The 27,418-nt window shown below is 37.3% G+C and overlaps 1 protein-coding gene across 12 annotated transcripts in view; it reads right to left on the bottom strand.

The window, feature by feature from the left end:
- Positions 1-27,418, bottom strand: part of NCKAP5 (NCK associated protein 5) — a 1,146,457-nt gene that overhangs the window by 318,862 nt on the left and 800,177 nt on the right. For all 12 annotated transcript variants that reach the window (XM_072613277.1, XM_072613276.1, XM_072613278.1 and 9 more), the window contains one exon: positions 10,317-10,404. In XM_072613277.1, coding sequence (XP_072469378.1) covers positions 10,317-10,404 — 88 coding nt within the window. The remainder of the gene's footprint in view (positions 1-10,316; positions 10,405-27,418) is intronic.

The raw sequence follows: 27,418 nt of genomic DNA, 5'->3' as shown, positions 1-27,418 counted from the left end.
CCAGAAGTATCTAAAATGATTTTGCCCAAAAGAGAATGTACTATTACTCCTTTGCCCTCCCCCAAAGGTCCATCTTGTTTCCTAAATTTCTTATTTCTACTGAAGATCCTCCTAATCACCCAGGTGTACAATCTTGGGTGACCCCAACTCTTCACTTTCCCTTATCCTAGCATTCCCAAATCCTAGCTATGATTTATTTATTTTACTTCTATGAAGTCTCTGGACAGCTAAGTGGTGCAGTGGATAGAGTTCCAGTCCTGAAATCAGGAAGACTCATCTTCCTGATGTTCAAATCTGAGTTCAAATCTGGCCTTAGACACTTACACTGTATTATTCTCATCAAGCTATTTTAACTCTGTCTTGGTTTATTCATCTGCAAAATGAGCTGGAGAAGAAAACAGGAAACCACTCAAGTATCTTTACCAAGAAAATCCCAAATGAGGTTACAAAGAGTTGAACACAACTAAAATAACTGAACAGTAACAAACTTCCTCACCTCCATTTCCTCACTGCCTTTCACTGAGCACTGTCCCAGTTCAGGCATTCATCATATGGAATATTACAGTATTCTCCTAGTTTTTCTTCCTGTCTTAAGTCTCTCCCCTTTCCAATCCATCCTTCACACTACTGCCACAGCAAAGCACAGCTTTGGTATGTCACTCCCCTGCTCAAGAAGTCAGGATTGAATAGAAACTCCTCTGTCATTCAAAGTCCTTATAATCTGCCTCCAACCTACCTTTCCAGGCTTATTACTGTCCTTCAAGATGTCCACATTTCAGTCAAACTGACTGACTTGCTTTTCATAATTCATCTCCTGTCTCCAGGCTTTGGCAAAGTTTGTCCTCTAGTCTCAGCAACTAGTATGTACTTCTTTCTCACTTTTGCCTCTTAGAAACTATGACTCATTCCAAAGTCTGTTAAAGTGCCACAATTTACATGAAATCTTTCCTGACTCCTCAACTTTCAGTGCCCTTTGAAATTACTTAATATTTACTGTGCATATATTTTGTACGTAGTTATATAATAGGTATATTATTTCTTCCACTTGAATGTAAGCCCCTTGAGGACAGAGGCTATTATTTCTATCTTCCTACTCCTTGTAGCTAGTATAGTATCTGATACATGGTAGGGTTTAATAAGTACTTTTTTGGTTGGTTAATTGATCTATAAAAAGAGGGAAGAAGTTATATCAGCCAGGTTCCTTTCAGTTCTAACATTCACTGATTCTATGCCTTCACATTCACAGAAGTCACATCTTTCAGCCACCTAATTAAACTTATAAAAGACAGGTGTAGCTTAAGACATCTCTAACAATCTACCCAGAAACATACTAACTGATAAGAAAATTAGTTTGTTGTAACATATACAGATGAATCTACTCAGAAATATGAACACTAGTAGCACGCTAATGCAGCCAGACTAACTCTCAGGTCTTTAGACATTATCATAGTGCCTGGCACTCAAAAGGGGCTTAATAAATGCTTCCTGATGGACTGATCAAGAGTATAATTCTAGATTTAATAGATTACTGGAAATATTTATAAAAAATCAATGAAACTTCAACTTACAATAATTTCCCATGGGCCATCTACTCAGGGGGTTACTTTAATAAGCTGTTTGACTCTATATTTTGAAAGGGAGCACAAACTGTCCAAAACTCAAAATGTATAACTTGAAGGTACTAGATGGGACAGTGATTTTTAACCTTAATCCCAGAGGCTCAGTTTCTTTCTTCTCCAAATAAGACATTTTTATCCAGTCCAATAGATGAAATACAATAAACATTCATGAGGCACCTATGATCTGCCAGGAATTGTTCTAAGCACTTGGGATACAAGTAATAAAAATTAAAATAGCTCCTGCCCTCAAAGAGCTTGCAATCTAAAGGGTGAGAAAACACACAAAAGGAGACGAGAAAGTGAGCAGGGGGTACCCAGTGCGGGGCCATCTTATTCTGTGGAGTAAAAATCGGACAAGGAAAAAGATACAAAGTGGAGTGAATTATATTATGATAAAAATTATGATTATTTTAACTTTGCTTCTTCACCAACACAAAGAGAAGATGCCCAAAAGGAACTGCTAGTTGAGGGACTAAAGTAGCAGAATGAATGGTGCCCAGAGAAAAATTAAAGATAATTTAGCCTCTAGTCTCTCCTGTTTCTAATTCCACCCATGCCCCCATACATCTTTGCCAGAACTTTATACATGACTTTGGATACTTTCAGAGAAATCCTGAGCATAGGTATTATGAGTCTGAGCAGAGTTTAGACACCCTAAAGCATAATGCTTTTTCTCAGTATAGAGATTTCTCTCTCACAAGCTCCAGCCTCTGAAGTAAAATTGTGATTCAAGAAAGTGTTCACTGTCTTTTTTATAAATAGCACTAATGGTAGCATCCATTGCCACTATTAACCATATTTAGAATCAAAGAACCATAGAAAGTTAAAGCTAGATGGCTCCTTAGGGATCATCTTGTCCAACCCCTTCATTTTACAAAAGTGGAAACTGAGGCCAATTAAAGTCATCACTGAAAAAATCCCTTGGTATAGAATTAATAAAGGTTAACCAAAGGAGCATAGGATTTGGCAGAGGACTGAACCCTAGCAATCACCTAGTACAACTCCCGCGTTTCACAGATGAAGAAACTGAGGCCAATTAAAATAATGACTTTTAAAAAAATGCTTTGATATAGAATTAATACAGGTTAATGATTATCTTCCCCCTATAGGGAAGAGCTAATCTTCCAAAACGAATAGGCTGAAATTATAGTGGAGAGATGGTGGTGAGGCATAGTTTAAGAAGCAGACCTGCCTCTCTAAGCAAATTCCAGCCTTGTGAAATAAATTACATTTTTAATATTAAATGTCTATAAGCACAGGATTTGGCTAGTAGTATGTTAAAAGAACAGAAAAGACGAATAGAATGAAGGCAAGTAGCTCTATGAAACAAAGCCATGAAAGGGAAGCATGGTAAAGGTAAATAGCGATACTGAATTATTTAGGCACTATGCAGGCTGATGCTGCCCATGAGAAAGGGCAAAAAGCTTCCTTTTTAGGGGAACGTTACTCTTTCGAGTGTCCTGGGTGTCATTTGATACAGACGAAGTACTCCTTTTTTTAACTTGCTATCAGAATTTCACATACAATAGCTAGTATAGAATCTGGGCTGGAACAGAATATGAGAGTCTAATTCCTCATCTCCAGAGAGCTGCAGCTAACATATCCAGCACTACTGGGCAGAGAATTCCTTTGCTATGACCCCCAGGGAAGTAGGATTGATAATGTTTTTCCCCAATGCAATCTAGTATTTTTGAACAGTCTATGTTACTGGAATCAAATAAGCTACAATTGGAATCCATTTCATCTTGCCCATTAGTGGAGATTTCATTTCAATTCAATTAACATTTATTAAGTGCTTGCTTTTATTAGCACTTATTACTTGCCTTAAGATATAATGGAAATGGAACCCAGGAAGATTTGGAATCAAATCCTGCCTCAAATACTAGTTTTATGACACTGACCTTTCCTCAGCCACAGTTTTCCCATTTATAAAGTGAGGCTATGCACAGACCCTACCTTATAGAGTGGCAGTGACAATCAGAAGAGATAATATAGAGAGAATGTTTTGAAAATTCTATACATATTATATAAATATACAAATGTTAACTACTAACCCTCAGGAAGGACAAGGAGAGTAAGTAGGAAAGAGGGATAGAGGAAGAGAAGTTAATAAGTGTGGGAAATAGTGAGAGAGGAAGGAAGATGTAGGACTGTCTCTAGGTCCAGGGTTGTGAGAATTAGAGATAATTTATATAAGAGAAATGGAATATAATTGTTAGCTATTAACTTTGGTGGGGAAGACGGGAAGAGAAAGAGGAAGGCGGGAGGGGGAGAGAAAAAGAGAGAGAGAGAGAGAGAGAGAGAGAGAGAGAGAGAATACAACTATGTCTAGGTCCAGGAAGCAGGGACAAATGAAGCTCCTCCCTCTCCTCTAGCACTTGTATGCAGGTGTGAATCAGATGAAATTAACATCAAGGGCACGCTGAACTGAGAAAAGACCTGACAGCATGCAACCCAAAGGAGGTGGGGGATAGAAAGAAGTTCTACCCAATTTACCTTAATAGTGAAGTGGAAGGAGGAATATTATTGATTGATTGTACGCATATGAGTCACAACCACTCTCTCTTTTTAAATAACCAATTGTCTATTTTCTTCCTCCAGGAACTTCAGAGTCTACATCAACCACCTAACTTCACCCTACCCTCAGAATAGCTTCCATGATGTCAAGTCTAATAGCAAAAAGAACAGTATTTACTTTCTTTTGCTAAGTGTGCAGGGTATTCAACAAACTTTGTGTACACATGTATCTCTATATAACAAAAATAGACAGCAAGGAAGAGGGACAGAGAGAGAAAGGGACAGAGAGAGAGCTAGAGGGAGTGGATTGAGAGGAAGAGAGATGGAGAGAGAGAAATACAGGCAAAGAGAATGCAGAGAGAGAGAAGGGGACAGAGGAAGAGGGGACAGAGAGAAAAAAACAGGGAGGGACAGAGAGAGGAAGGGAGGAAGAGAGGAGAAGATAATGGAGAAAAGATGGCAAAACCATTAAGAAAATAAGCTTGCAAGGCTAAATATAACTTCATCAATTTATCTAAAATGTTTTTCAGTCTTGGAATGGTATTATTTTTCTCTTCCAAATGCCCTCAATTCAGCATAAAATAGTTACTTGCAGATTCTCAAATAAAGACCATATTCTGGGATCCTGACAGGGAATTTGTCGCACACATTCATGAGAATTATCGATGTACTAAGCACTTTGCAAACAGGTGACTGCTTCCTTGGAATTATAAGTTGTCTACCCTTGTTTTTCTTTCCTTGGAAGGCCGTATTTTTAGACCCAGTATAATCTGGTTTAGAAGAATTGTGGAATAAAGGAGGCTGAAAGTCACTTCTACTTTCTAAGTGTCTTTCCTTAAATATTTCAATCATGTATTTCCATGCCATACTTCTTTTTAAACAACAGAATGATGCAATTGATTTTGATTTATCTATAGTTTCTGGTCACTTGATGCTTTTGAAGAGTATTCACAAATAAACCAAATATTCCCTAGTTTGTATCAGCATAGGAAATTATCCTCCCTAACTATCCAGTCCTGAATAACGTCTCATGGACTTAATCATGCCTTATCAAGGCTGCTAAGAATTCTAATTAATCCTCTACATAGCTGGTTATCCATCACCTCCTTACACAGTGCCATCTCCATTTCTCTTTCTCTGATCTATCACAGTCATCTCCACCATTCCCATCGGTTTGGATTTGTGCCCAGATCCGACTTGCTTTTCTGGAGGGGAAGTTATCTATATAGAAATTACTTTACATTTTTTTCCCTTGAGATGATGCTTTCTCCACCTCTTCCCCCACATAAGCTCATCGATTAAATTGATTCAGTTAAATATTGATATTTAAATTGATACAATTAAATAAATGGGAAAAGCATTACCAAGGTAGCTCTTCAAGTTATTAAAATCAAAAGATTTTAATCTGAAGTTTCAGAGACCATTAAAAAACCTCATTTGTTTTGCAAATGTGGACATGGAAGACAAGAGAGCGGAATCAACTTGAGTAAGAGTAATGATAATTTAAATGGGAAAATCTTTTCCCGTTCAATAATAGGCCCATGTGACCTGCTTGGATTACATGGAAACCTGTCACATGCGGTGGGAAAAGCTTGCTGAATGGATGGAACAGGATGGAGGAAGTTGGTCAGAGCAGTTGGAGCAGAGGGAGAGAGAGGACACACAAGCAAGCAGGCACAGCTAGTCTTGTGAATGTTCATTTGTTTGTGGGAAAGCTCTAGCAGGGTGGAGAGGCTTGAGAATACCTATATCCCCTGCAGTGCTAATGTGTATTGCATGGCCCCTTTAATGAGGTCAAGAAAAAGAAAGACATCTTCCCCTCTCCTCCCCTTCCCTCCCCTCCCCTGTCCTCTCCCAAAACCTTAAACCTACTGCACTCTGAAAGTGTAACTCCACTGGGGCCCTGCCTGAGGGCTCCTCTAGACCTGTAACTGTAGCTGTTTCCCACCCAGCCTGAAGTCTTTCTTTTTCTTGACTTCATTAAAGGGGTCATGCCCTGGCTACTTCTTAAACAGGCCTATTCAATGAATGGGCGTTGCCTCACCCTAAGTGAGTGCTTGCAAAGACCTTGGCCTAAAGGGCCCACGGTCTCCCAGTGCATCCTGGATCATCTCCAGTCATCCTGATGAATATCTGGTCACTGGATTCAGATGGCTCTGGAGGAGAAGGGAGGCTGGTGACCTACACAAGCCTCCCTCACTCAAAACAAAGTCAATTGCCAGTCATATCTCTGATGGCATGGTCTTCTTCGGCAACGAAGGACGAACACAATGTGTATTGACTTCTGGGTTACTATGATGGATTTGGCTTTCTGGTGTTAGAATAAATGTTTTTCTTCTGCCTTCTATATAGAGAGTCTATTATACTCTGTGATTCAGAATTGCATCAGCATATTCATAGTCACCACCAGTGCTGTGAATATTGCCTTGGCAATACATTTGGTGTCATGAACAGGACTGCAGGGTATAAAATTTCTATTTGGAGGCAGAAAGGATTTAGCGGAAGAAACATGTCCCAGGATGGGAGGATTTACAGTATTCTTCCCTAGCAAAGGAATGGGTTAAAAGTACTGTACCCTGTGAAAGTTGGAAATTGAGATTACAGGAGAGGAAACCTAGAGATCTGAAAAAGTGTTTGCAAGGAATTACAAAAAAAACAGGGAAAGAATCGACAGGAGTGTGTAGGAGAGGCTGGATGTAATTAACTGGTTACCATACAGAGATGAGCTACTGAAGGAAAACATTCAGAGAGAAAAAGAGTTAGCTAGTCTTCATGGGAATTCTCAATGTTAGGGCTCTCAGTTAAAAGAGCAGGGTCAGGGGGTCTCAGGTGGAAGAAAAGACTATTCATTTAGCTAAGAAGAAGCAGAAGGCTGGCAAAAGAAGTGTGCATGAAACGTTTATATAAACCTAGCCTAGCTGCCATAATGATGACTGCCAAGAGAATGTGTGGGTGGAAAATGTAATGAAGTCAGAGTTGGAAAATGAAACAATGTTACAGGGGGAGACTTCTCAGGCCAAACCTTGGCCCATACTAAAGCAAAAACAGGAGAACCAAGCAGGTAACACAGTATCTAGGGAGATAATTGAGGATTTTACTCAGGAGGAGATCACAGATATTTTGAGTCAGTTCACCCAAAGGATGGGAGAATGATTAATATCTTGGATGGTGAGAATCCATGATGAAGGAGCTGGAGGAGTATCTGTAGATGGCATGAATTGTTTGAAATTTATAGGTATCAGTCAGGATTCTTTTGTACAGCAAGCCTTTAGAGATTACAATATTGAAGGAGTAAACAAAACAACTAATCTGTTAGTTGTGGTTGCAGAAGGCTGCAGTAGGCAGTATCCTACTGACTCTATGTGGCCTAGTGGAGACAGACCCTGGTATTCACTTAGGGACTGTATAAGAAAGTTATAGGAGGAGGTAATGAAGACTGCTATACTGAGCTGAAACACAGATGCATAATAAGATACTCCCTTAGCAGTGCCCTAGGAATATCATAGTGAAGATGGCTCCTCCTGCTTACGAACACCTACTTTTGACTCTAATAATTGGGGAAATAGGAAACCCTCTTTTGGAGGTGCTGGACAAGATTTCACAGTTAAGTGACTTAGGGGACTGGGGAAAAGATAAATTTCCTCAAGAGAAAAGAGTAAATAGCCAGCAGATTCAAAGTCAGAATAGACTGACAAGAAAAGAATCATTTACTGCTCTATTGAGAGCAGTGGTAGATTTTGGAAACAGAGATGGTATTTCAAGTAATGAACTATACAGAATGTATGAAGAAGATGGGATTTATATGAGATGAAATAGAGAAGTAAAAATGCCCCTACAGTTCCTCCTCAACTCTTGTATTGAAGTTTGGCACACCTTCAGGGACAACAGGAGAGTGGCAAAGCCCCAGCTCAGATTAAAGAAATGCACAGATGGGATTACAGATCCCATATCAATTTGACCATATAGTTGAAAAATGGATCAAATACTGTAATTAGGGCATTAATAGGTACTGGGGGGGGGGGTTTCCCTTATATATGGAAATCCTAGTAAGTTTAAACATGGAATTCCTATTACCAACACAGGACTAGAAGGGGCTGAAATATCAGCCAGACAAACAAACAATGAAAATTGGACAATTATCTAAGAAAAAATATACCATGTTAATTGTACCCATTCTTGAATATGTCATTGGAATAGATATATTGAGAAGTATGACTCTAAATTTACTTGAGGGGGGATTTGTAGTTTGGAAGATAGGAATTAATACAGTTTTAGTGGGTCAAATAAAAATTCACCCAATCATTTTAACTGAAACGTCTAAAGAAATTACTTTAAAAGAGTATTGTGTGCCAGGTGGGCAAGATGAAATTACCAACACTATGAAGGAATATGTTGAGGCAGGAGTCTTAGTACCTACAACCACTTGATGGAATAATCCTGTCTGGCCAGTATGAAAATCAGATGGGACATGGAGGATGACAATGGATTATAGACAACTGAATAAGGTGAATCCTCCCTTATATGCTGCTGTTCCAAATACTGTTACCTTTATAGAAAGGATCCAGAAATATGATGGCACTTGGTATGCAGTTAATAATTTAGCCAATGCTTTCTTTACTATTCCAATAGATTCTAAACAATGGGACCAATTACCTTTCATTTGGCAGGGTCAGCAATATACTTTCACATGCTTGCCATAAGAATATCTTCCTAGCCCCGCTATTTGTCATAGGATTGTGGCTGAACATTTGGATGAATTAGAGCTTAGAGCTACCTAGTGTACAGCTTACCCACTGCATAGATGATATTATGATACAGGGGGAAAAATGTAAAAGAAGTGGAGAAGAGTTTGATGCTTTTAATTCAGCATATAAAAAGCAAAGGGTAGGAAATTAATTCTGTAAAGATTCAAGGACCAACTCAATTCATAAAATTTTGGAGTATACAATGGAATAAGGGGCTGTGAGAGATTCTCCCACAAGCCTGACAAAAGATTCAGGATTTTCCTATCCCCATCAACAACAAAGCGGCCCAAAAGTTTATAGGATTACTTGGATATTGGATACCACATGTAGGACAAATTTTGAAAGCCTTATATAAAATTAGTAGGAAAAAAATGAATTTTATTGGGGACTTGAGCAGAGTAAAGTTTTTAAAGAAGCAAAGGGCACTATACAATTGGCCCTAAATTTATGGCCAATGCAAAGTGGCCTGGTGGAATTACAAGTGACTGTACAAGATGAATATGCAAACTGGAGTTTATGACAAAAACAACAAAGCTAATATGTAGCCTTAGGATTTTGATCTAGAAAACTCCCTTTATCATTAATTCAACATACCCCTTTTGAAAAGCAGTTGTTAGCTGCATATTGGGCTTCGGTAGAGAATGAACAACTGACATTGGGCCATGAGGTAACATTAAGGCCTAGAATGCCGATCATGACCTGGGTAATGAGTACTCCAGCTTCTCACAGAATTGGACATGTGCAAGAGGCTAATGTAATTAATAGAGTATGGTATATTCAAAATGAATCTAAAACAGGTAAAAATGGCACTTCTCCCTTACATGAATTTATAGCAAACATAGATACTTGAGGAAAATAATACACCTCTTGAATCAAAGCAACAGTTGGTATAGTCCTTAGTAAAATGAAATGAGGGATATGATGGATTAACTGAAGACCAAAAGAGAGATGTATGGTTTACTGATGGGATAACAAAATATTTGGGCCACAGAAGACACTGAAAAGTGGTAGCCTATAACCTATGTATTTGGTAGACTCTGGAAAGTACTGGGATAGGTGGAGGTAGTCAATATGCTGAAGTGATTCGAGCTATCAAAACAACAAGGAGGACAGTGTCATATATACCTCATTTTTTCATCCGGGTGACTAGATCAGGGATGGGGAACCTGTAGCCTTAAGGTCACATGTGGCTCTCTAGGTACTCAAGTGTGGCGCTTTGACAGAATCCAAACCTCAAAGAACAAATCCCCTTAATAAAAGCATTTGTTCCATGAAGTTTGGATTCAATCAAAGGGCTGCACTTGAGGGCCTAGAAGGCCACATGCGATCTTGAGGCCACAGATTTCCCACCCCTGGACTAGATATACAACTATATAAGTAACAGGAAAAAAGATCCACCTCACACTAAGACAAGTAGGGAAAAAAAGTGCCTTACATGGTAGACCATTATATTCACTGTCTCTTCTTTCTTCCCCTCTGGAGGTCCTTGATTCTGCAAGAGGTTTCGTACTGTTTCTTCCATCCTGGAAAATGAAAATAAGAAAGCATTTCAGAGGAAGTTTTCAGTTTTGTGTAGATTCCTGTTAACATGTAGATAATATGTAGAAATGAGTATCAAAGTGTGATGATGACATGAGCCTAGGATTCACTTAAATTTATATTTATGCACACACATACACACTCACACACACACACACACACACACACACACACACACTTTTCCTTCAGGATTTCTGAAAACCCAGAGTCATCATTTAATTTTTCTTATAACAACAAAAAAATATAAATTTTTAAAATTCCTAAGTATTCAGAATACCATATTAGGCCCTGGGGGAGGGGAGGTGAAACCATGAAAAAGTACAAAGTTTAGATACCATATATTCTCTGCTCTCAAGATTTCTTTATAATAGAGGGATGAAACACCAACACAGAAAGCTATTAAAGGTAATATTATATAATAGGTGTACCAAGGAATTACAAAAAAATTCCTAGATGAGGTATAAAGGAGAAGCTTACTAGTTACTCAGGGAGACCATGGAAGGCATGAGGCAGGAAGTAGCATAACAATTTTATCTATAATGGAACTCTAGTTCTAGTAGAGTTCAATTATCTAATTCTCCAATATATTTTGAATTTCTCCTATGGAAATTTGTCATATATTAGCTAGCTTCTGATGTATAATTCTAGCAACCTGATGAAGTATTTTTTAAGCTTCTTGTTGATAGCAGAGTTTTTCCACCTGCAGTGAAATGTTATTTTCAAACGTATTTTTTTGTCTTAGAAAAAAAATTGCTCCTCTTCCAGTACAGTTTATTTGTGGAAACCCCTAATGTATTTTGGTATTTGCATTTATAGTGCAGGGATTTTTCAAGATCATTACTATTGTTATGGCTATTACTGGTCCTTCTGTTGCTACTTCTACTCCTACTACTAGGGGCTACCAACAGGTAAACAAATAAGGAAATATGATACCTGTATGTCAGCTGGATTTGTTTGCTTTTTAAGATGCTAGTTCCCAGGATCCATGCCCATAAATAATCTACTAGTTCGCAGGTTCATGGCTTGTAAACAATCTCACCATGCTTATGCATCATATTACAATCTTAGGATAATGTAAATATTTGTGCTTAAGTTATAAATACCTACTGTATGCTCTACACTAAGTCACCACGATATTGCTTAAGTTAATGTAAACTTGGGAGGGTATTGCTGGCAAATTGTCTTCTTTGTGTGATCCTCTATAAATCAAGTGAGCACTGAGCAATAAGTGAGAATGTGAATGTTGTGGCTGCCTTGACCAGGCCCTATCAAAGCTTAGGAGGAATGTTCAAGCTGGAATGTGTGTGTGTCTTGACTAGCCCCCATCGAGACTTAGGAGATGCTGGAGGAGCTGGTGTTTCCATTATCAGCAACTCTCTTGAGAAGAATAAATTAATTAACTCCTTATTACATCTCTGATGCTGTATTTCTGGCTGTTCAGATAAAGAATGAACCAGCTAGAAGGTGGAGCTCAAAAGCTCCTGTGTGTCATGTCTGACAATACCTTAAAGAAGGAAAGAGTGTTAGCAACTAGATGGAGGCTATGGAAAGACTATGCACAGGAGATGGAATCTGAACAGGGACTTAAAGAAATCTAGGAATTCAAAGAGGTAGGAGTGAGGAAGATGCATGCTTTTGGCAGGACACACTACCTATTCAAAGGCACAGAGGTGGGGGATGGAGTAACTTCAGGGGCACAGGAGAAATTCAGAAGGTATCAATCTAGAAGTGACCATGGAGAGACTCTTCATGACCTTGTTGTAGAGCTGAGCCACTGAGAATTTGAGAGGTTTGTCTGAGGTTATAGCTAATTAATGAGAATACTGACATTTGGCATCTCTCTCAACTCCCAGAACAAGGTTCTTTCTACTATGAAAATTTGAAGAGTCACAGGGGAATGAGTTTTTGAAAAAAAAATTATTATTTCAGCCCTCTCCTCACTTATCCAGACTCTTTTCTATTTTGTGCTGCTTGACTATTACTTAATGTCAGACTTCAGCTAAAAATGTATTTTGCTATTTATCTTTGAAGATCTTCAAAAACTTTTAGTCTCACTATAATAGATATTCTATTTATTTGTTCCATACAGATATGCTTTGTCACATTATAACGTTCATCTTGCATTCTGTTCATGCTGGATAACAAAGAACATATTTCTCTGCTTTTTTTTAAGAAAATGAGGGAGTTGAGCCCAAGGCTTTTGGTAAACTTCTAGAACTGTGAATTTTTTCTCCTATCTCAATATTATGATTAATTAAAAAATTTATTCCCATGTCATTTACAACTTAGAACCAAATAGCATGGGTGAAAAAAAGTAGTGGTTGTATCATCTTCCCATAACCTTTAGGAATCTTATTACAGCAAAAAAACTTTGAATCTGAGAAGATATTCCTAGTTTTATTTGGGTACAATCCTCTTATTTTAGTTCTCATTTGCCAGACTTCTTTATTTATTTTCTCCATAATCAAACACTGTGAAGAATTTATTGTCATCAGGTGCCCAGTGACATTTTACATATTTTTATCATTTTCTTAGTCAGTGTGTGAGGCTTTGAATTACCAGGATGCAGACAGCACAGTCATACCATCTGTTGTCCAAATATGAATAGAAATAAGTCAATTCTCTCCAGTTCAGGCACTTGTCTATTTTTTTTTTAGTGTTTATTTGGTACAATATCTCCTCAAATGTCAACTTAAATCAATATCTTATGTTCTCTCCTCTCCTTTTAATTCATTTTTTTTGTTCATCTTCATTGCCCTCCTTCCCAGCATGATTTACTATGAGGCTCTGAATATTGGTAAAGTAACTATCTTTTTAAAATACAAAGACCCAGATTTTAAAGTCAGGGTCACTGACTAAGCTCTAATTTGTCATTTGAATTGTTTAAAAAATGAATTAAGTCCGGCAAATCAAAGTGCCAGAAATTTTGGATGTAATTGAATTATGTGTCAAATGCCAGGTATAAAGGCAGGAAAACAATATTTTCCACGAAATATGCATCACAGTTGTGAAATTTCAATCAATTAAAAACTATTTATCGAGTGTTTACTACATACAAGGCATTGTGGTAGGTATTGGGCAGAATACATAAAAGAGATGTCCCAGTGTAATAGAAAGCACTTGAAATTTGGAATCAGAAACAGTAGGTTTGCATTCTGGCTCCAATACATTACCTATGGGGCTTTGGGAAAGTGCATTAATCTCCCTGAGCCCCAGTTTCGGCATCTGTGAAATGAGGGTAAAAACAGTACCAGAAACGGTAATGTGATACAGTGGATAAGGAGCTGATTTTAGAGGGCAGAGGAACCAGGTTCTAGGCCTGTCTCTGACAAACGCTAGCTGCATCTGCATGCACATGAATAAATCTCTTTTAACACTACAAGGACCGAGGATACTCTCTAAGGCTAAAAATTATAAGCAGGTTGAGATCTGGATCTGGAGGTAATTTCCATATGAAAAAGATCCCTACACACATGAAATCACAGTTCTGGATCCAAGTAAAACGAAAATTAATACCTCCCTTATTTACTTCACAAAGTGACTATAAATATCAAAGGATATGGTAACTGCTGAGTTTTTATTTTATTTTATTTTTTGAAGTTTTCCCTAAAGTAGCAATCTCCAAAACAGAGATTGTGATACCTAAGAGACTGTGGTCTGACTCCAAGGAGTGTGGAACTAAGGGATCATAGATTAGGAAGATGTGCCATGCTACCCTACTAGCAATAGCCAATCAAGTCTTGTTCCCAACACAACCACACGCACTTATCATATGACACTTTCCAATTCTGCCCCCACCCTCAAATGCATAAGCTCTCAGTCTCTCTTCCTAAGCCAAGTGTAGGTTCCTAAGAGTTCTTAACTAAGGTCTTGGACAGGTGAGGAAGCTGGGCAAATATCACTGAAAAAATCCGTCCTCTCCTCTTTTATGCCTCCTTCTATTAGCATAACCACCTTTTATTTTACAGCTCTTATGATGGCTGGGGTAGACACCTATTGGAGAGTGAGTTTTACATTAGGGGCTAGTGCTCTATGAATAAGAGTGCTACTCTACCCCTTTTTAATTTTAGGCTAGACAGAGTGAATCTTACAAAATGAGCAAGCATTGACAGCTGGTGATAGCAACTCAGATCTTATTACAGTATTTTTCCCCAAAAAGCTATCCCTCCTCCAAACTTTTCTCTGTATAGCAAGGTCACTGTCATTTTTTCAGATTACAACCTAGGTTTCAAATTCAACTCTTCACTTTAACTTACCTCACATATATAATCAGTTGCTAAATTTTGTCATTCCTTCCTCTACAGCTCTTCTCTACATTCACAAATCACCAGACTGGTTCAGGTTCTCATCACTTTCTGCCCAGATTACTGCAAGAGGCTCCTAATTGATCTCCCTGTCTCAAGTATCTTCCATCCCCAATGCATCCTCCACATAGCTGCCAAAAGTGATTTTCCTAAAGTACGTCTGACTGTGTCGCTCCCCTACTCAATAAACTCCAGAGGCTCTTTATTGATTCAAGATTCAAGTATTATTTCATCTGTACCTTGTACTTTTCAAAATGTCTCTTTTTTGGGTAAGTTTTACAACATATATAAAATAATACAGTAGCATATATATCTAATTGATAATTATACACAATGGGGATGTATGATTAAAATAAAAAGTTAAAGATAACTGCCCTAAAGTAACATGAGAACAAACTATTATTATCCAAAGGATAAGACACATTCTCTATTCTTAAGGAGCTTGCAATCTAGTTGGATTGAATTCTGGGCAAGGTATAAAGACATCAAAAGACAAATAACAACATAAGAAGTGAATAACAATTAAATTTCACCTAGGAGTCAATTTATACAATATAGAAGGCAAAAACTTTCAGTCTTCAAGGTTCTCCCAAGTTTCAGGTATCTTTAATAATTAGAATCACTCATTAGGGAGCTATTCACACAGTAAGCAATAAGGCAAATTGCATTTCTGTACCCTCTGAAAGGTGGTCCACAAAGAAGTATGGTATCCTTGCCAGGGATCACTACCCCCCTCCCCCACGAATGGCTTGATCTGCCAGTGCAGTAGACAGAAATGCTTAATTTACAACTAGGAAATTGAGATGATCATGAAAGAGTTATTGAGTACTTAAATGAATATGCATAAATATGACATTGGATAACTCACTCTAGAAGCTGGCTGTTTATTTTTCTAGGAACATGCTAATGGAATGTATTGTTTGTTTCCCCACATCCCCGGAAAACCAGGTTCTCATTTTTTGTAATGGCATTTTAGGAATTGATTAGCACATTAGACTACACTGTTTTCCCTAGTTCTTCTCATTTCAGCAAAACTCCAGTTTCCTTTCACAAAAAAAAGTAAGTATGACAAACTCAACCTGATGACAGAGCTATGATGAAAGCAATGATTGTTTTTTATTTAAAACAAAAGAACATGTGATTACGTTTTGACTTACTCAGCATATCTACTGACATTAACTCACAGTTTCCCCAAGGTCTACCAAATTCCTTCAATCAGGGGACAGCCCACAAGAACTGAACAAATTGATTTGCTAAAAGCACAAGTCATCATCTTTACTGTGAAGTTTGTCAGGAGTGGCTGCTGTGATTTGCAGATTGATTTTTCCCCCATGTTTCTTTTCATTTGAATCCTAAGCTTACATCTTTAAGAAAACAAGTTATTTGAGCAAGGAAAGTGCAATAACTGAACTTTTCTTAAGAGGTGGAGTTGAAGGGGTACAGGAGAAAATAAAAGCAACTGTGTAATCTCTTAAGGTAGCCCTTCATCACAAAATTAAAAATCTGCAATATATATTAAGTACCTACTATATGCAGATCATTTTCCTAGAGCCTTAGAAAGATAAACTTTAAATGAAATTTAATCCCTGTCCTCATGGAGTTTACAATCTGCCCAACACCATTACATATCCCATCACCTAAATGAATGGAGATGACTACATAGAGAAGGGCATTGGGGGGGATGGAGGAAGGCAGAAGGAAAGGGAGGGAGAGAGAAAGGAATGAAGGGAAGGGAGGAAGGAAGGAAGTTCTACTTGACAACATCCTGATCCAAAAAAGATTATAAACATTACTAGTACTAGTCAGTTCTCTTATGTACTTATGTATTGTAAATGCAGGCATTAATGCAATCTTTTTTTTTTTTTTTTTGGTGGCATTAGTGAATTTTTCCTACAAATTTAGAGCTAGAAGGGCCTGTAAAGATCATCTATCCAACCCTTTGGGATAGGCCCAAAGGAATGAAGTGACTTGGCCAAGGTCATATCATCAATAAGGAGCAGTAACAAGGATCTAAATCTGCTGCTCTGACTCAAACATAAGGCTCTTTTCAACTATGTTACAGAACTTCTTGCTTCTTTATAGGAACTTCTCAGGCAAGAGAAATAATTAAATGAAGTTTTCAAATTTCACTCTAAAAGTCAAAGTTCAGTGCATCTCATTTTTCCCCAAATGAATATATGATACTGATGATCCTGCAGCTAAAATAAAGAAAAGAGCCTTTTATGTTCCTTTAAACAACAGTAATAATAATTTACAAAGTACTTTCCTCCTGTGACAAGCAGTATAGTTAGCGACACCCATTTTGCAGATGAGGAGACTGAAACTTAAGCAATATAAGTGATCTGCTCATGGCCTCAATGGAGGCATGCCCCCTCTTCCCCATTATGAGGAATTACAGTAAATATATGGATGCTATTTCAGGGCAGATATTGTGATTCTAAGTCCATTGTTCTTTCCAATACTCCAGTTTGCCTTCTTGCCTTAAAAAGTCTAGGGATTTAATGCTGAATATCCATGAAAAAGCATCTCATCCATTTAGCAGACTCTATCCACCTAAGCACAAAGGGAATATCTAGCTGCCATGTGATGAAATGCAGTTCCTTTTTCAGGGTAAGCTTACAGAGCAATCAATTCCCCTGACTTCAACTGTCATAGAGATGGAACAAAGTCATCTTCTGTTGATTAAAGCCAATTACTAGGGCCTCTAGTATAACATAAGCTCAACACACCCCAGGATTACAGGCTTCAGATCTGTCAAGACAGGTTGGAAGGATGTAAACCAAAGCTTTGAGGTCCTATGCAGAGTTAACAAAATGAAAACAACAAAATAAATAACTAAGGAAGTAGACCATAACATAGCACATCAGTTAGAGCACTCCTTGCCTTCCTGGACCCAGAGTGCTATGTCATTTCCTGACATGTATGCACCAGAACCCATTCCATTTGGTATATTGCTTAAATGATGTCAAATCTCAGTATTCAGAATACTAGCTCTGCATGTAGGGCAGCTAGGTGGCACAGTGGATAAAGTGCTAAGCCTAGAAGTCAGGAGGACCCATTTTTCTGCGTTCCAATCTGGGCTCAGACACTTAGCTGTGTGACCCTGGGCTAGTCACTTAACCCTGTCTGCTCCAACTTCATCATCTGTAAAGTGAGCTGGAGAAGGAAATATCAAGCCACAACAGTATATTTACCAAGAGAACCCCAAATGGGGTCACGAAGCTTTGGACATCACTAAAAATGACAATATATAGCTAACAAGATAAACAAACAGCTTCTGTTCATCAAATTGGTGAAATCAATTGTGACTAAGTTGTAGCTAAGAGTTGCAATGGTCCAAAATTAAAGAGGTCACTGATAAAATATACTTATATAAAGAATAAGGATGATATGTGTGATGTTGACCTCCCTCCCAGTCCACAAAGATTTTCAAATAAAGGCTAGAAGTTCACTTGCCAGATACATGGAACTCAAGGTTCAGGGGGGAGGTTGGGCCGGATGACTTGTCAGTTGCCTTCCAATTCTGAGATTCTATGATTCTAGGAAGTAGACAGAGGCCAGCTGACTAAGTTACATAAAGCAAGTATTCAATTAGAATTTGTTTTCTCTCCCTTTTTCTACTGGCAAGTTCATTCTGGAACCTTCATTTTGAGAAAAGGAGCAGAACCACCATTCTGCATCCTTTGTACGTCTTTCTGCCATATTCATGTATCACCTTCTTGGCAGCTGCTTCATGACGATGTTTATTTGGTGGCCGTTTTTTCTTTTCTGTTTTTGTCTTCATTTTAAAGTACATACTTACTTATTTTTAGTTTTCAACATTCATTTTTATTAGATTTTGAGTTCCAAATTTTTCTCCCTCCCTCTTCCTCAAGATAACATGTGGTCTGATATAGAATATACATGTACAATCATATTAAACATTTTCACATTGGTCATGTTGTGAAAGAACAATCAGAATAAAAGGGGAAAACCAAGAGAAACAAAAAACAAGCAAAAGAAGAAAACAGTACGCTACAATCTGCATTCGGACCCCACAGTTCTTTCTCTGGATGTGGATAGCATTTTCCATCATGAGTCTTTTGGAATTGTCTCAGATATTGCTGAGAAGAGCTACAAATATTAAAGTTGTTCATTGCACAATGTTGTTGTTATTGTGTACAATGTTCTCCTGGCTCTGCTCATTTCACTCTGCATCAGTTCTTGTAAGTCTTTCCAAGTTTTTCTGAAATCCACTTTCCCATCATTTCTTACAGAGTATAATATTCCATTACATTCATATACTACAACTTGTTCAGCCATTCCCCAATTAATGGGCATCCCCTCAATTTTCAATTCTTTGTGGTGGCCATTTTTTCAATAACTAACTTCAATGACCACTCTGTTAAAATTACTATGGTAGGCTCTTGGGAGATACAAATTTATGGAAAAGAACTGATATTTATAAAGCACTTTCTCTATAAGATACTTTGTATATATTATCTCATTCAATAACCACAATTATCAAATGATGATGTTAGCCCATATATTGAATAAACCACATTATCCTCCAATGCACCACTACTCGGTAGGAAAAATCATTCTGGGCATTAACTCACAGGAGCAGTGCTCTAAGCAGCAAGGACTATATACAATTGGGCAGTAGCAGAATATCAGGAAATTGGGGAATCCCTGGAAATTCTCTAGAATCTTAGACTTTCCTCTTATTCTTAATGTAACTCTGTCTGGGAAAGGCGAAATATAAAAAAACAGGTAAGAAAGTGGGTCTAAGGGAGGACAAACTTTACCTGTAATCACAAAGAGAACTATATTCTCTCTCTCTCTCTCTCTCTCTCTCTCTCTCTCTCTCTGTCACTTGAGATATTGAAAAAAAAAACACCACTAGAACATCATTTCTCCCCTCAAGGAGCTCACATTCTGATGAGGGAGATAACACGTAACTAATGAGTACTATATACATACATACATGTGTGTATATATATATTATATATACACACACACATACATACATACACATACAAAGATTAGATAGAGATACAGAGAGATGGAGAGGGAGAGGTTGAGAGATAGAGACAAAAACAAACAGGGAGAGGGGAGGGGAGGGGAGGGGAGAGGAGGGAAGGGGAAGAGAGAATGAATGGCAGGTAAAGTTATAAGGAAGAGAGAGAAGTTAGAAGGACAGAGACCAGGAAAGGTAACCTTCATAAGGTGGGTTTTAAGCTGAGCCTTGAAGGAAGCCAGGAAGGTAAGAGTATTCTTCAACGAAACTATGAAGTGGTAAAATAGAGCGCTGTGGCCAAAGGCAGCTGGTGAATTCAGGAATGTCAGGGCACCTTCAGGTCACTGACATATTAGTGGAGACTGGAGAGAGCAGACTAATAGTCCTTAAACCTACTTGGATAATGTCATGTCCCTACTCAAACCTTTCATAAATCCATTTCTTACAGAATTAAATCTAAATTACTTCTGCTGGCTTTTCAAGTCTGTGCTATATGGATTCACCTGACCTGTTTAAGCCAGAAGGGAAGTATGGTATGATGGAGAGGGAACTTGGCATGGTGTCAAGATAGCTAGATTTGAATATAAGTTATGTTACTATTTTCTGCATGACCATGGACATATATCTGAATTTTAGTTTCTTCATTTGTAAAATAGTTCCAATAATACTTTTACTACCTAATTCGCAGGGTTTTTCTTGTGAGATAATTACTTTATAAGCCCTAAAGTGCTGTATGGAGGCAGCTAGGTGGCACAGTGCATAGAATGCTGGGCCCAGAGTCAGGAAGACCTGAATTACACTTTGACTTACTAGTTGGGTGACCCTGGGCAAGCTGCTTAACCTCATTTGTCTCAGTTCTTCATTGAAAATGAGCTGGAGAAGGAAATGGAAAAACCTTAGCCAAGAAAACCTTAAATGGGGTCATGAAGAGTTGGTAGGACTGAAACGACTGAACAACAAACATGATGACCAAAACATCAACCAAAAAGTGCTAGATAAATGCCAGAGGTAATCATTAGAGCTTGCACACACTCCATTCTAAGTGGGCTACTCTCTTGATTGTCCTATACATATACTATATTCATCCATGTCACCATGTTTTTGCTCATTTTGTTTCCCTCCCTGTGAATTTTCTACCATTTCCCCCTATACCTCTTTGACTCCTTCCTATTCAAGTCCCATATCAACTGTGAAGTCTTTCAGGAAATGAATACTTCAGGCTTTATTGATTTCACTTTTCTGAGAAATCTGAAAATATTTACAAACCACTTGGTTTATCCCTTAATTACGCACTAATTATAATCATTTCTATTGTTCATGAGTTTTAGTTATTTTTGCCTAACTAAGCTACTTGAGGACATGGACCAAGCTCTTATATATTCTTTTCTAATTCCTTTTCTTGATATCAGAGGTATTTCCCAGGGATGTAGATCTATCAGGTAAATTCTTTGGTCATAAATGACAAGGCTCAAATTTCTTCAAGCCACAGGAACTGGAGAGGCTAGTGGTCTTGAGATGCTGCATTGAGGGCTCATTGCTTGGGGCCTTGGTCTCTGGTGTCAACAAATATTCTTATACGAAATGTCTCCCAGAAATAATCCTGAAATCTTTGTCAATCAAATGTGTATGGGTTTCTTCTTTGATCCATTAACTAAGTTGGTTGGCAGACCATTCTAAAGAAGCTATGGTTATTATAATCTTTACGTCAGCAAATTAGTTTCTAGTCCATATCTACAAAATATATACCCTTCATCATAGTCATTGCATAACTGTCTATCATTGGTCTCATCTTTCAGGCTCACTCAACATGACTTCCCCTCCCACACCTTGTCATCAAGTTAAATTGGCTTTTTCTGTGCTCCGTACACACCCGTGATTTTTCACTAACTGTTCCACATGTCTGGAATGGAATCCTTCTTTACCTCTTCCTCACAGATTCCATCTCTTCCTTTAATATAAATCTCTAGCACAACATGAAGCCTTTTCATATCCTTGAGACTGCTAGCGCTCTCCCTTCCAAACACCACTGCATTTAATAGTAGTTAGGTGGTGCAGCGGATAGAGCACCAAGGCTGGAATCAAGAAGACCTGAGTTAATCTGACCTCAGACACTTACTAGATGCATGATTTGGGCAAATCATTTAAGTTTTCTTTGCCTCATTTTCCTCATTTGTAAAATGGGGGTTATAATAGCAGCAGTCTTGCAGGGTTGCTGTGAGGATCAAAGGATATAATAATTGTAAAACACATAGCACAGTTACCTGGAGCATAGTAAGTGCTATATAAACTTTAGCTATTATTAGCTATTCTTACTCTTATTTACTTTATATTTATGCTGCATATTTTCATACACATGTGCATACACATGTCTCTTCCATTAAAATGTAAGCTTCTTATAGTAGGGATTGTTTTCTTTTGTAGACATATATCCTCAGTGCCTGGCACATAAGAGAAGCTTACTAAATGCTTGCTGATTGGTTCCTTGATTTATTGATTAGTGCAAGTTCATCACCATGGCAATAGCCTCATCTTTGCATACAGGATACCTTCGGCAATACTCAAACACTTAGCTTTCAGGTTTCTTTTGAATGTGTTTACACACACACACACGCACATACATACACACACAAAAACACACACACACACATTTCATGTACCTTGTCCTTTAAGGAGAAATGATTGCTTTACTTTAACTGTAGTGTCAGACTTTTCTCAATTTTGAAGTTTAAAGGAAAAACTTACTAATTTTCAACTCCAACAGGAAGTTGGTCATGTGGAAATTTTATAGTTTTGGGGATATATTCTGTCTTATTGTACCAACTTGTGTTTTATTGGAAAATAGGAGGCTCCTCCCTGAAAAGCTGGCACATCTAAGCATGCAAGCAAAGCCAATCCCCAGGCTAGCTAGAGCTCTGATGATCTTAGCCTGATCTCATCTTATCCCCTTTGCAACAGTTAGGAACAGTAAATCTACAGCTAAGATAACTTAAAATTGAACTGAAACCAAAATCCACTCTGGATAAATGTTGAACATTCCAATTTCTTATTTCTTTCATAGATGATGTATTTTTTTAATTCAGTACAAATTTAGCAAAAATAATACTGTTGCCCAGAGACCACAGTGCTCTACTTCACTCATGGGGATACTCCACCATTCATAAACAGATCGAAAGGTGCTAGTCCAATTTGAATTATGACAGCATATTCACTCCAGGGCCATCTCTATGTGAGGAGAAAGTGACATAAATTTTCTCCTCTGAAGGCTTGTGCTTATCCTGCACAGTGAGCCTGCTGCATAGAGAAGCAGATTTTGAGAATGAGGTGGCAGAATGAAATGCAGACTGAGAACAAGTCCTATTTACAATGTAGGTTTGAAGGGAATCCCCTGAATGTTAACAAGGGGTTTTCAACTATTTTTGCACAGCCAGAACAGAATATAAAATTATGTTTCATGTGTTTGGACATTTCATATTCATTTGTGAAGACAGACAATCCCATGTTTTCAAGAGAGAGCAGAAGAGGTGAATTTCAACTCAACGGGAAACATTACAACCTGGTAATGATCTGAGTGTGGGCATTTGCACAGTTCACTGAGGAAATATACAAGTTGTATCAAATGGGCTTCTTTCCTTCAGTTGAACCAGCAGCAGGGTCTTTCCACTAGCCACAGCAATGTGGCATCACAGTAAATAGTAGGATCAATTTGCTTGTCTATTTAAATAGTTGGTCTGACATCAGAGTACTGTGGAATGAAGTATTTGCACAAGGGTTTGAATACTGGCTCTGTCATCTACATACACATTCAGGATATTGGACAGGTGCATTATTACTCTGGGCCTCAGTTTCCCCAGTTGTAAAATGCCTGAACTAGACAATTTCTAAGATCCATTCCAGTTATAGAATATATGATCCTCAGCAGATTTTCCTCAAAGAAAAACTAAAATCAAGTAAACTTAGATCTAGTGAAAAGTAACACACTCAGATTTCAGTTTCCTAAATAAGGTTATACAATCAGTTTCTGCTGGATTACTGCCTGATTGGTCCAGTAGCTTAAAAGTGTGGGGGAGGGGAGGAGTCTAAATCAATGACTACAATATTAAAGGCTAAAAACACTTTGAAATTTTTATTAGAAAAGGGGAATTTTTTTAAATCGCAGATTCATTGATGTCATTTAAAATCTACATTAGGTGACCATTGTTGATAATAATAAAAACTCATGTAATTATTATTAAAATAATAATAATAGTTAATATTTTGCAAGGATGCACATTAAATTCTAAGTAGAGTCACCGGAATTTTTATTTTTTACTTTTTAGACCCTCATTTTAAAAATGGATTTTTAACATTTTCCCTGGCCTATGTAGAAACAAGGATAAGGCGAATATTTTATAAGCTATTATAAACTGCTGGTATTCATACATATAAATATTTTAATTATATACAAAGACTGAGCAACATTAGCTACTATAGGATTTATTATCAAAGTGATTCAATTTAGCTGAACAAGCATTTCCTGAGCACCCATACTAAGCACTTGTATATAAGCACAATTCTAGGAATACTAAAACTAAAGTGAAGCAGCAGCTGTCATTAAGGAACAGCACTGTGTAAGCCTAAAATAGAGAACAGGTAGAAGGTCAGAAAGACACATACTTACTTGGGACTTTCACTCCTTAAGTGGCTGATATAAGATGTTAAAATGGTAGAAACAAAGGACTTAATTAATTTGACATGGGGAACAAGGGAGAAGGAGTCAAAGATAACTCAGAATTAATAACATAATGGTGGTGAAATTTAAAGATACAGAGCAACTGAAGGAGAATATATGACTAAATTATTTTGGAGCATTTTGAATTTAAGATGCTAGAAGAACAGCAAACAGAAATGGCTAGCAGATAGTTGAAAAGGTAGGTCTGAAAATCTGGAGACAGATTAGGGACCTGGAGAAAAAAGAGAGAATCGTGCTTACATATAATAGTTAAAAGTTGTGGGGATAGATGAAAACAAAAAAAATTTGAAAGAACAGAATACAGCATTGATAATAAAACCTGGGGGAATGCCAGCAATTAAGGGTGAAAGGAATAAGTGCCAGAAGAATAGTCAGGGAAGGAGTGGAAAGCAAGGCAAGTGAGGGGCTAGAATACAGTATCACAGAAGGCAAGGGAGGGGCTAGATTAAAAAGGTGTGATCAATAATGGGACATCCAATTTGCATGAAATAATCAAAGTAAAGCTTTACTGGTGACCTCATCTAGAATTTGGCTGCTGATTCCCAAATCCCAAATATAAAAAAAGTTAGGCTGTTACAATAATTTGATCTCTAATGCTTAAAGAAATCACCTCAAACAGGCATACTGGATTGGAATGATGAAAGAGACAATGAAGAAGCTCATGTTAAATCACTATTGATTTTCTTAAAAATAAAACCTGTTTATTTTTAATATAAAATTTGAATTATATGGGTGGAATTCTCTGACACATGTGAAAAAGGAACGTAGCAAAGATAAAGTTCTGTAACAATATCTATAATTGGTCACTGGAAGAAATCAGTCAAGCAAGATAATGAGAAAGGCCAAGTCTCGTTGATGAAGGGAAGATATTAACTTACTTTTTCATTTGTGGAGATACTTTGTAATTTCAATTCTTAGCATATAAAATTGCTCAATAAATTTGCTGACTGACTGAATGGATGGGTAGAAATCCTCCAGGAATAGGCATTTCTTAATGCCTCTAGTCTTGATTTTTGCTTTCCCCACAATGATGACAAATGCTCTCAAAACACTCTCAAAAATCCTTATTTTATCTTCTTTGGAGCCTCTGGAATTCTCTGAACAAAACAGTGCTCCAACGGTGTCAGGCCCATTCCTTAAGAAGATATTCTGGGAGCTACGACAGTAATGGATTGGACTGAAGAGACATATGGAGGCAGTAATGCCAATTCTGCTGTTCCAATAGCCCAGGTAAAATGTGATGATGACATGAAATAAATTCATGGAAAGAAGTAGAGTGATATGTGAATCTTTGTGGGGAACTGACAATAATTAGCAACTGAATAAATACTGAGGTAAGTGGAGATGAAGAAGTGGGAAGAATAATTCGATATTACCAACCTGAGAGAGACTAAAGTGAATAGTCATTCATTCAAAAGAAATTTGGGGGGCAGCAGCTGCTGTGGGGGAAGCAAATTGGGGAGGAGCTATACTTCAGTATTTAAAATGAGAAGAAAATCCATCTTTCACATCATGTATGTTAAGCCATACAAAATATTTCTATATTAGCCATGTTGCAAAAAAAAAAGCAAGAAAAATAAAATGAAAAACAATATACTTTGATCATCTACATTCCGATCACCAATTCTCTTGTGATAGACAGCCTTTCTCATCATGAGTTCTTTGGAATTGTTTTGGATCATTGTATTAATAAGAATAGCTAAGCCTTTTATAGTTGATTATCCTTTTAACAGCACTGTTCCTCATTTTTATAAATTTGATTCAATTATCTGTATATTAGAAAAATAAAATCTTTCTCAGAGACACTTGCTTTTCCTCTCCCATTTCCTTTTTTCCTTTTAATTTTGACGGCATTTGGTTTTATTTGTGCAAAATCATTCTTAATTTATGTAATCAAAATTATCCATTTTATCTCCACCATCTTCTCTAATGTTTGTTTGTTCACAAACTCCTTCCTTATCCCTGGATCTGACAGGTAAAGTTTTCCATGCTTCCTTAATTTATGATATCACCCTTTAAATCCAAATCATCTCTCCATTTTGACCTTATCTTGGTATATGGTGTGAGATGCTGATCAATGACTACTTCACTGCTTTCTAGCTTTCCCAGCAATTTTTGTCAAGTAGTTCTTTCTCCCAAATCTGGGATCTTTGGGTTTATCAAATACTAGATTTCTATGGCTGTTTACCACTGTGTCTTGTATACCTAATCCATCCCTTTAGTCACTTCTTATTTCTTAGCCAGTACTTGATTGTTTTGATGATAACCACTTTCTAATATTGTTTGGAATCTGGGATTGCTAGGTCACATTTCTTTACTTTTTTTTTTTTCACTGATTCCCTTGATATTCTTGACCTAAACTTTGATACTATTTTTTCTAGCACCATAAAATTGTTTTTTAGTAGTTTGATCAGTGTGGCACTGAATAAGGCAATTCATTGAGGAGAACTGTCATCTTTATATATTGGCTCAGCCTACCCATGTGCAATTGACATTTATTCAGTTGCTTAGATCTATCTTTATGTGAAAAGTGTTTTGTAATAATGTTCATATAACTCCTGGATGCATCTTGGCATGTAAACTCCCAAGTATTTGATACTTGGTGCAATTATTTTAAGTGAATTTTCTGTATCCCTTCCTGCTGAATTTTTTTGACAGTATATAGAAATGCTGACAATTTCTGTGAGTTTATTTTATATCCTGCAACTTTTAAAAAAGTTGTTAATCACAGTTGATTCTTCAAAGATTTCTAAGTATATTATCATATCATATACAAAGTGATAATTTTGTTTCCTCATTGCCTATTCTTATTCCTTCAATTTCTTTTTTCCTGACTTATTGCTATGTCTAGCATATCTAGTAAAATATGGAATAATATTGGTGAAAATAAAATTGGTGAAAAATCTGTACTTCACCTTTGATCTACCCAGCAAGCCTGCTAGTTTATCCTCATTACACATAGTGCT

Source organism: Notamacropus eugenii, chromosome 5 (assembly GCF_028372415.1).
Source record: "Notamacropus eugenii isolate mMacEug1 chromosome 5, mMacEug1.pri_v2, whole genome shotgun sequence".
Lineage (NCBI taxonomy): Eukaryota > Metazoa > Chordata > Mammalia > Diprotodontia > Macropodidae > Notamacropus > Notamacropus eugenii.
The sequence above is the reverse complement of the archived record's forward strand: the minus strand, read 5'-3'. Positions and strand labels throughout refer to the sequence as shown.